At 37.6% G+C, this 11866-nt stretch overlaps 1 protein-coding gene across 1 annotated transcript; it reads right to left on the bottom strand.

The window, feature by feature from the left end:
- Positions 1-353: 353 nt before the first annotated feature.
- Positions 354-2512, bottom strand: LOC122025165 (L-type lectin-domain containing receptor kinase IV.1-like). Its single transcript, XM_042583936.1, has one exon. The coding sequence runs from the start codon at positions 2437-2439 to the stop codon at positions 436-438; it is 2004 nt and encodes a 667-aa protein (XP_042439870.1). The 5' UTR covers positions 2440-2512; the 3' UTR covers positions 354-435.
- Positions 2513-11866: the final 9354 nt, after the last annotated feature.

Here is an 11866-nt window from a genome sequence, read left to right as displayed (position 1 = left end):
CAAAATCGACTGATAGAACTAGAGATCTCGGACTGATATGAAACCAATTCTCATATGTTCGTCTAGTTCTTCTGAGTGTAAAAATGTAATTAAATATTAATTTAATCTAATATATTGAGAATAGTAATTTTTTTTAACACAATATTGATAATATTTTTATAATGAGAACTATATCATATCATTTTAAAATCTTTAGATCTTTAAGAGATTTTAACCCAAACTGATTGATAGATTTTTTTGAATAGAAAAATATCAATTCGATTGGGAAAAAACATTTTGCTTTTTCAATTGAATTAATTTAAGTACAGGGTAAAAAGTAGGTATGCTATCTAATTAAATATTTTGAAAACTTATTTACCGAAAAGGTTGAAATACCTAGATTTAAAAAAAAAAATTACAAAAGTCTAGTGGAATACATTCAACAGAATCAGGCGATCATCTGGCCCCGGAAAAGAAAGGCGACGAGAGCATCGCGTTCGTCGCAGCCGAAGAAGAAGAACCGACGAAATCATCGAACGACAAGTCGTAGGAGCTCGCAGCAAGATTGCTGTCTATGAGGCCGTCAGCGGACATGGCCGGAAACGGAGCCTCGCCCTCCAGGATCTGCACCACCTGCCTCATGCTCGGCCTGCACGAGGGGTCGGGGTGCGAGCAGAGGAGCCCGAGCTTGAGCACCAACTCCACCTCCCTCGCCACGAACTCACCCCCCAGCCTCAGATCGCAGGCCTCCAGGATCGAGTTCATCTTCCAGCACCCGAGCACGCGGTCCACCAGGCCGGGCACTTCGCCGGGAGCGTGCAGCTCCATCGGCCGCTGCCCGCAGGCTACTTCGAGCAGGAAGGCCCCGAAGGCGTACACGTCGGTGAGGGTGGTGGCCTTGCCGGTCTTGCTGAGCTCCGGGGCGAGGTAGCCGAGCGTACCCATGATGTGGGTGGTTTGGGGGTTGCCACCGTGGTCGCAGAGCCTCGCCAATCCGAAATCTCCCAGCTTCGGATTGAATTCGCCGTCGAGGAGGACGTTGCCTGCTTTGATGTCTCGGTGGATCACCACCTGCTCCCAGCCTTGGTGGAGGTAGAGGAGCCCGGCGGCGACGCCCTTGATGATGTGAAGCCGCCGGGACCAGTTCAACGGAGGCCGGTCCTTGCCGAAGAGGAACTTGTCGAGACTGCCGTTGGCCATGAAGTCGTAGACCAAGATGAGCTCGCCCTGCCGCCGGCAGTAGCCGAGCAGGTGCACCAGGTTCCTGTGCCGCAGCCGCCCCATGCTCACGATCTCCGCCACGAACTCCCGCATTCCCTGCCTCGATTCGTGGGAGACCCTCTTGACGGCGATCTCGAGCTTCGATTTCGGTAGCACGCCCTTGTAGACGCGGCCGAAGCCGCCGATCCCGAGGAGGTTCTTCTCGCCGAAGCCCTCGGTGGCCCGGTAGAGGTCTCTGTAGGAGAAGCGATGAGGCCCGTACTCGAGCTCCCAGTCCTCGAGCACCTCCGCGAACTTCTTCCTCCTCTCGAGGGCGAAGTAAACGGCGGCGGCGGCGAGCAGCAAGAGGATGGCTCCGGCCAAGGGCAGAGAAATCGCCAAGAGAGTCGTGTTATTGTGCCCTAGATGAGGAAGTTGGGGGAGAGCAGAGAGATCGAGCGGGGGAGCGTCTCGATTTAGGGCAAAGCTCCACCCTAGAATGTAATGGCATCCCGTGGCGGCACCGGTGGACGAGGCGAAGCCCACGTACATCTCGTCTAGGATTATCGCCGAGAGATTGATCTTCGAAGAGGACAAGAGAGATCGCCGGGGCTTTGCTTCGTGTAAAGGGGCAATCGCGATGTCGATCTGCGAGCGTTCCCCGTCGAAATCCACCCAAATCTGCATCGGATCGCCGCTGATCAGTTGCAGGCTGCGGAAAATCCCATCCTTGGTGAATCCCGCCGGCGTCGAGTCGACAGATCTCAAGCTGTTGACGTCGACTCCGATGTGATTGTCGTTGATGTCGCCGAACTCCGAGTTCTTGACGGTGTCGAGCTCGACGGCGACGATGTGGTCGGTGGAGTCCCCGTCATCGGGGAAGAGGCCCAGGTGCTGGCTGGACAAGGCCTTGGCGAAGTCCGTCGAGGGGGCGAGGAGGAAGGAGAGGCCATGGCCGCTCACGTTAGTGATCAGCGGCGTGATGGCGAACACGAAGGTAGTGGAGAAGGAGAAGACGTCGCCGGAAAAAGAAGCGTTCTTGAGTCGAAGTTTGGAGGGGTAGAAAGCGTGTCCGGTCACTTGGGCAGTGTTGTTGGTCAGCCGGAGGAGGCCGCCGCCGGTGACGTCGGCGTACTCGCTGAGGGTCAAGGCGCCGTCGTTTTCGAATCCGTTGAAGGCGAAGGAAACGTCGCCGGAGATGGCGGTGGGCTTGACGACGAGGAGAAGAAGAGTTAGGGAGATCTGGGAGAGGAGGGCCATGGCTAATGGCTCTGCCCGAGAACGGAGAACGAAGGAACGCAAACCTTTGACCTCTCAAGCTGTTACGGCGTAGTTGAGTGAGAACTCAAAGTGGCGGGTTTGTATTAATGGATAAGGATTTTTTTAGCTGTGGCTGTGACAGATAATCTGGGTGGTAAAAAACAAAAAGTAATTCGTATAAATTAGTAATATAAATAGTCAAAAATGTAGAGAAAGACATATTCAAAATATATTTGTATTAATGGATAAGGATTTTTTTAGCTGTGACTGTGACAGATAATCTGGGTGGTAAAAAACAAAAAGTAATTCGTATAAATTAGTAATGTTATTAATATAAATAGTCAAAAATGTAAAGAAAGACATATTCAAATATATTTGTATTAATGGATAAGGATTTTTTTAGTTGTGACTGTGACAGATAATCCTGGGCTAAAAAACAAAAAGTAATTCGTATAAATTAGTAATGTTATTAATATAAATAGTCAAAAAAAAAAAATGTAAAGAAAGACATATTCAAATATATCGTGTTTCGATTTTAAAATTTTATTAGATAATATCTCATATTTTAATCATCACATTGGGTGAAAAAAATTCGGTAAAATCAAATTAACCGAACTGAACCGATCGAATTTAGAAATTCGGTTCGGTTAATTCGGGTTTCAATTTTTTTTAAAAAAAATTGATTCGGTTTTCGATGAATTCGTTCAGTTTCATTTTAAGTTTTGTAATTTGGTTAAACCGAATAAACATATTTATTAATTTATTTTTATTTTAAAATATAATAAATAAAATAAAATATCTTTTTTTTTTTAATTAAAATCAAATAAATTTTTAAAATTCGGTTAATTCGGTTTTTAGCGAATTAATCGATCTTTTATCGGCTCGGTCGGTTCAATTTATGTAGATAATTCGATCGGTTCGATTGGTTGAAAAAAAATCGATTTATTTGATTTTCGATCTATTCAATTCGGTCGATCCAATTTTGACCGAATGCTCAACCCTAATCACATCATCCGGACAAAATTATAATAATTATTACTTAAGCATCGTCCTGAAAAGACTGACAATTATTACGAAGTCATTCAAGACTTGTCAATAAGATAAAAACAAATATTTTTTTAAAGATATTTATATCATCAATTAAATATCTTATTCTTTAACTATTTCAAATTATACAATCAAATATTCCACAATATTTAGGATTGTTATGGGCCTCATTTAAATATTTTATTTTCAAATATCTCAAATATTTATGTGCCCCCACCTATACTGCTTTATATCTTCTATACCTATATCTATTGGGAATCGAATATCTATCCTTATACCCATACTCATTAAATGATCAAATATCTTCTATAATAATATTTTTTTTTCTTTCCATCCTACTATTATCATTCAAAAAATATATATATTAGAATTAACACCATATTAAAAATAAAAATATAATTAAAAAATAGATTAAACATCTATATAACCTACTCTCAGTTAATGAGTTTTTAAATAAATTTTTAATAAATATATATATTGGATATCAGTAGTCCCTCCGTACCCTCATCTATTCGAGTTAGATATCAAATCTTTTATCAGATTTAGAGAAATTATCATCCCTAATTTCAGTGGTGGAGATTTGGGATTTGAGAATATTTTTAAAAAATATCCTCTCCAAATATTCCTATTGTGGATGTTCTTATGTCGTTAACGTGAAGTGCACTTTGCCCCTTCCATTTTATCTCTATTCAAATTTTCCTCTAACCCTTTGTTTACTCAGAATGATGGAATAAACAAAGGAAGTGATTCAAAATGGGAAACAAAATATATTGGGGGCCGCCTCATGACCGCACAAGGTGGTGTGATCACATGAGATGTTGTAGTCCCGTGAGGCCACCTTGTGTGGGGTCGTCATCTATAGTTGGGTGGGTCACCATTTATGGTCGTTTTGTTATTGTATGCACTTATATGCCAAGACACTCTTATAAGTTTATGGATAATTATTTCATAAATGCAAGTATTTATCATTAATCATTTACTTTTCTGTACGTATATGATTAATAATAAAGTTTTACTGATTAATAGATATATTAATCTAAAAATAGTCCTTAATCTGATAGATATCTAAAGGGGACATGAATATTTAGATCAACGCTGAGTATGATTAGGTCGAGAGAGACTCAGACATGGATATCTAAGTTTGTACTTAGGGTGCCTTGAGTTTAGAGGTACACTGGACACAACCCGCTTGAGTGGATACTATATATTAAGCATCATTGGTCATTTTTTTTATAAACGAGTGTAACTGATCTTTTGACTTGGGACCTTCATTTATTTTATGTGTGGAGTTATACACTTTGATGTTGTTAAAAGTAGTCTTTAATTAGATTATAATTAATACGGTTGTTGGGTATATGACAAAGTGTAGAGAAAATAATATTAAGTCAATATAGGATTTATGACTCTCTTGAATTAGGGAATAAACATCTTAGTCGCTTGATAAAGATATTAGTGACTCGAAATTCATGACTTTGAGAGAAATGATTTATCATTCAAGAGGAGTCTATTATATCTTGAAAATCAAGTAAAATAATTAATTTGGTGAAGATGCATAGTGCACCAAATTAATTGGGATGTAGGTTAGATGAAGAAATTGAATTATACAGTAATCGATACATAGTTGTTTATAGTTTATGAGTAATATTTTATCACATTGAGTGACTAAAAACTGTTGTTAGATGGTTATCTTAGTCTGTGTATAGATTTATACTAATTTTATTTATAAAACCTAGAAGGTTACACACATATAAACATGAATATTATCTATAATTATTTATTTTAGTGGATACCAAAATTAATCAATTTATTATTTTTGAATTAGAATTAATTGAATTATTAATTAATTTTGAAATATCGGAAGATAGAATAAATCAAGATTAAGATTAAATATGAATTTATTTGATCCAAAGAAGAGAGAGTGGAGTTAGTGGTAGCCACAATCATGATAATTAATTCTCATAATCATGATGATTAATGGAGAATTTGAATAACCACAATCATGATGATCAATGGAGAATTTAATAGTCATAGTTATGATGATTAATGGAGAATTTAAATGATCATAATTATGATGATTAAAAGAGAATTTGAAGAGTCATACTTCATTTTCCTTAGAGGCTATAAGTAGTCATCCTTGAAAAATTCTTTAAAAAACTTTCTCTCCACTTCTCCTTTAAAGCTTTTTATCAACCTACTCCTTCTCGGAGACACATGTTCAGATCCATAGCACTTCCAAAAGGTTGTATCAATCCAAGAGATTAACACCTAACAAATCGTGTAAAGTTTGTGATTTAGTGCACTTGGATACTACTAAAAGAGTCACATGTGGGACTCTCATTTGTTTATAATTTTATTCACGTCTATCGAGGACTATGAGGTAGGTTTCATTTCATGTTATTTTATTTAAAATTATATGTACCATAAAGAGATCTATGATTTAAGAGAAAAAAAAAATCTAATTTTAATATATGTATTCCACTGCACTCCGATTTCAACAGTGGTATCAGAATCAATTCTTGGTTGGATCATATAGTATGAAACCTTTGGTTCATTTTTTGGAATCAGTGTTTCGAAAGATTTCAAATAAATTTTAATTTATTTATTTCAAGTTATATGCCTTAACACTTGATGAAAAAATGAATTTTGTCTAAAAACCTGTAAAGTAATACATGTTTTAATTTAGATATAAATTCCTTATGACATAATTATATTAACATGTTAAAATCTCTAAGGCCTGTTTGCCTTAAAATGCTATCGAGGATTATTTTGAATAATAAACCAAGAATCAAGAAATACTGAAAAGTTATGGCTAAAGAACATGATTACTTCAGGATTAATAGAGATAAATCTCGTAATGAGATTGTGTGAATTCACAAGAAGTAAATTAATGGTGGGAAATTTTTAATGATTATAAAATCTGTTAAATATATTAAAGTCAAGATTTTCTAAAAGGCCTCACTAATAATTATGATGATAGTTAGAATTTTACATAAGTCGATATAGCTCAACAATGAGCTTGTGTCAAAACATCTATAACTTATCATAATTATTAGTCGTTGACTTAACTTGAATTTGTTAACTTGTTTAGCTTAGCTAAGGTTAATTGATTTGAGAGACAAGTGTTGAGAATATAAGTCTCGACAATAATATATTGAAAGCCACATAGATTTGTGATTAACAAGTTAAAGCCTACTTGATAAATGTAGCATGTAGGTGCATCTCAGCTATGTGCATACTATATGATTCAGGGTTTTGGTTTTACTAGGAATTATTACCAACAAATTTTTGATTCTAATAGTGGGGGCTATTGGACTTGAATAAAATAATAAAAGTTATAAAAATTCTTTATTAAATATATTCCATAAATACTAAAACTTTGCTTTAAATTATTATATTTAGATGGAAGACACAAGTACCTTTTTACTGCAAAGCATTCTCGAGAAAGAGAATACCCTCCTTGGTTCCAACTACCTAGATTGGTATAGGAAACTAAAAATCATCTTGAGATACAAAAGAAAAATTTATGTGCTCGAAGATGAATCGATGAAGGAGCCTATGCTCGACGCTTCAAAGGAAGATCAGTCATATTATTCTCAATATATGGAAGATGCACAGGATATGTAATGCAACATGTTGTCTTCTATGTCTCCGAGTTGTAGAGACAGCATGAGAACATAAGTGCTATGGAGATTGATAAGCACTTGCATGCGCTCTTCCAAGAAAGTGTGAGAGTAGAGAGGTATAAACCTCTTGAACACTATTCTGTACCATGTTGGTGGAAGGAAACCAAGTTGGGTCTCATGTACTCAAGATAATCAGGTATATAAAGAGGCTTGAGGGCTTAGTTCCAAATTGGACTAGCACTTGGCTATTGACCTGGTCTTGTCGTCACTATCTCCATTAATTTCCTAGTTCGTGTTGAACTTCAATATGAATAGCATGGACAATGGTTTGACTGATATGTATTGGTGCAATCATGCCCTGAATGTTTTTAATGTGTTGACAACTATTTAAATTTAAGTTAATATGTTTAGATCTAACGTGTGCTGCAAGTTTTGCAGGAAGAAGTCCAAAAAGGTCGAGTACCGGAGTCTTGGCAGGAAAAGTCCTTAGAGGTCAGAAGAACAGGTGTAAGGAAAGAGAAGTCCAAGAAGGTCGATGACTGGAGTCTTGGCAAGAAAGTCCAGGGATGCGTTCATCTGACACGAGGTATTAGTTGGGAAACCACCAAGCAATCGATTGGTAAATCAATTGAGGCACATAACTATAGAACATAATACTGCTGAATCGATCAGCCGATCGATTGGAGGAAACCAATCTATCTGCCGATCGATTGATAGCCTCTGCACGAGAGCACAGAGGGAACTTGGATCGATCCGTCGATCGATTCATATGCTTCCTACGCAAGAACACAGTGCGAACCTGGATCGATCAACCGATCGATTGAAGATAACCAATCAATCAGTCGATCGACTCACAAGGTTTCTGCATGAAGAAGAAGTGCGATTTTGAATCGATCGACCGATTGATTGAATCCACTTTTGTACCTATGAAGTTTGTGGCTAAATCGATCCAGTGTTGGCCCAATCGATCGGGACGGCGCTCAATGACTATATTTGAATCGATTGGAGATGTGCTCAATTGATCGACGACGACGATCATGTGAGAAATGACTACTTTTGAAGACGAATAAAAAGGGGAGATGCACTGTTACAAAAACAACGATTGAATATTCATTGTGCTAAGCAAAAAGAGAGCTCTCTAAGTGATTTCAAAGTAATAGATTTTGAGTCTCTTCCTCCTAAACCTAGATCTCATCTTGTAAGAGGAAGAGGCAACCTTGTGAAGGTTTCTCCACCTTCGTTTGTGATAACGAGAAGGAGAAGTTCATATTGGAGTTTGATCGTGTGTGTGTGTGCCTTGGATTAGTTATCTCAGGGAGGTGGAGACCAAGTAAACTAAGGAGTTAGCATTGTTTTCTTATTTGTCTTGTCTTTCATTTATCTCTATTTGCTTTCGCTATCAAGTTGTAGGTGAAAAATCGAAGAAAGACTATTCACCCCCCCTCTAGCCGAACGCAAAGGTCCTATCAATTGGTATCAGAGCAAGGAATGCATCGTAAGAACTCATCGTCAACCGAAGCATCAAGATGACATTTCAAGAGGGATATAGCACCGCTCGACCACCTTTCTTTGATGGCAACGATTTCACATATTGGAAAGGTAGGATGGAATATTATTTGATGAATGATATTGAAAATTGGTTTAGTGTTGTAGATGGATTTGAGAAACCAAAAGACGGATCGAGAGCACCTCTTCCAACCAAGGATTGGACAAAAGAGATGGCAAAGAAGGCCCAAGCAAATGCAAAAGCCACAACAACATTACAATGTGGACTCTCAAAGGAGCAATTAAGCAAAGTAGGACCATTCAACTCCGCCAAAGAGCTTTGGGAAAAGCTCATTGAATTAAATGAGGGATCAAGCGAATCTAGGAGGGTCAAGAGAGATCTTTTGTTGGGGCAACTTTAAACCTTCACCATGAAAACCAATGAGACCGTGAGTCAAATGCATGGAAGATTCAAGGAGATAGTTAATGGACTCCATGTAATAGGTGAGAAAATTGACAATAGGGATCTAGTAAGGTATGCTCTTCAATCTTTTCCTAGAACCACCTTATAAGCATCAATGGTTGATGCGTATAAGGTATCTAGGGATCTTTCTTTAGTTAAGCTTGATGAATTATTTTGCGAATTTGGACTTCATGAACAAGCTAATGTGGTTTTAAAAGAGAAAGGTATGACTCTTATTGTAGAAAAGAAGGAAAAGAAAAAGAAGAAAGAAAAGAAGGTGGAATCCTCATCATCCGAATTTGAGCAAGAATCATCGGATAGTGATGATGAAATGTCGACAAGTGAAGTGACACATTATGTCAAGAAGATGATGGGAAGATCAAGGAAATTCACAAGAAAGGATGTGAAGAAAATGTTTCAACCTTCAAAAGGTAAAAGTAGTCAAAGTTCAAGTTTTAACACTAATGTCATTTGTTATGGATGTAACAAGAAAGGACACATCAAGCCAAATTGTCCTGAATTGAGAAAGAAAGAGGAAAAGGAGAAGAAGAAGGAGAAGAAGAAGGAGAAAAAGAAGAGGGAAGCCATGGTGGCTCAAGCTACTTGGGATACACCAAACGTTGACTCATCGGATGAGGATGAATTATGTCATGTGACCCAACATATGCCATTTATGGCATTTGAAGATAACAAAGAAGAGTCAAGTCAAGAGGAAGTGTTAAGAGAAGAAGATTCATCAAGTGACGTTGAGGTAAAAGAATCTCCCAAAGTAGAATTTCTTTACAAAAGAATTGCTCATCTCAAGAATGCTTTTGCTAAGTCACAATGTAGAGTGAAGACCTTGAAGGGAAAACTTAGGACCATTAGAAATGATGCATGCATGTCTAGTGAGTCAAAAATGCTCAAGGAAGAAAATGAAAAATTGAAGAATAATGTGATTGAATTAAGAGCATGTTTAGAGAAATTCACAAATGGATCCAAGTATCTAGATATGATTATTAGAGATCAAAGAGCCGTTTACAACAAAGCCGGAATAGGATAAAGACCTAAAGAAAAGGAAGTTGCATATATGTCTTTAATAAATGGTACTAGAAATGATGCACTTAGAAACAAAGCCAAGAAAAATCTTAAAGGCAAGGTAAAACAAGCTTGGGTGCCTAAGAAATATTTGAATGACATTTCTGAATCAAGTGCATGGGTACCAAAGAGTCGTGTGTTTTATGTTGTTTAGGTAGAAGAAAAGAAAGATGCAAGTATGTGAATTGTGGATAGCGGTTGCTCAAGACACATGACCGGTGATGTGAGCAAGTTCTCCACAATAAATTATATAAAGAAAGGAACGGTATCATTTGGGAATAGTGGGAAGCTCAGGATTATAGGTAAAGTCACAATTGAGGCATCACCCACAATCATCATTCATAAAGTCTTATTGGTTAAAAATATGATGTTTAATTTGCTTAGTGTTAGCCAATTATGTGATGCCGGATATAATGTAGAGTTTCACCCCGATAAGTGTTTAGTTAAGTATAAAAATTTTGAAAATGTCATGTTAAAAGGATTTAGAAAAGTAAATCTTTATTATGTTGATCTTTCATATGCTTCTAACCCCTCTATTAAGTGTTTGATATCAAAAGAAGAGGAAGGGTGGCTATGACATAGAAGACTTGGACATATCAATATGAGGAACATAGCCAAGGTAGCCAAGTTGGAGCTAGTAAAGGGACTACCAAAGATCAAGTACATCAAGGATAAATTGTGCGATGCATGCCAAGAGGGTAAGCAATTAAGGTCATCACACAAAGGTAAAACCTTAACTAGCACTTCATTACCATTAGAATTATTGCATTTGGATCTTTTTGATTGTCATAAAATACCTTCTTTGATAGGTAACAAATATTGTTTGGTGATAGTAGATGATTACTCCAGATATACTTGGGTTTATTTCTTGAAACATAAGGGAGAAACTTTAGGAACAATTATAGGATTTACCAAGAGAGTAGAAAATGAAAAGAACCTCAAAATTGATAGAATTAGGAGTGATCATGGTGGAGAGTTCGAGAATTTGAACTTTTCTAAGTTTTGTCTAGAAAATGGCTATAAGCATGAATTCTCATGTCCAAGAACACCTCAACAAAATGGTGTAGTGGAGAGGAAGAATCGAGTTTTACAAGAGGCGGCTAGAACCATGCTCAATGCATATTCCTTATCGAGCTATTTGTGGGCCGAAGCGGTTAATACCGCTTGTTACATTCAAAATTGTGTCTTGATTCATAAGTTTTTAGGAAAAACACCTTTTAAACTATGGAATGACACAATTCCTACAATTCACTATTTTAAAGTCTTTGGCTGTAAGGTCTATATTCTTAATACTAAAGATGACTTAAGTAAATTTGATGTCAAGTCCAATGAGGGAATTCTAATTGGATACTCATCTACTAGTAGAGGATATAAAGTATACAACAAAAGGACTCAAACGGTTGAGGAATCATCCAATGCCAAGTTTGATGAGTCCACTAGTACTTACCCTAGGAAATCATCTATTGATAAGGATATAATTGAACAAAATCAAGACATTACTCAAGAAATACAAAATCTACACTTAGGGGGTATGGATCAAGGGGGAGGAAGAGATGGTTCGGATGATGAAAGCAACAATGTAGACAATGATCCTCCTAAAAATGATGATTCCATAACCTTGAGGACCGTAAGGCATCATCAAGATCATCCTATTGATCAAATAGTTGGAGATGTGGCTCAAGGGGTAAGGAATAAATCCTACTTTAGAGATCATACTAGTCAAATTGCTCTA

This window comes from Zingiber officinale, chromosome 9B, assembly GCF_018446385.1.
Source record: "Zingiber officinale cultivar Zhangliang chromosome 9B, Zo_v1.1, whole genome shotgun sequence".
Classification (NCBI taxonomy): Eukaryota; Viridiplantae; Streptophyta; class Magnoliopsida; order Zingiberales; family Zingiberaceae; genus Zingiber; species Zingiber officinale.
Note: the sequence above shows the minus strand (reverse complement) of the source record. Positions and strands in the feature narration are given on the sequence as shown.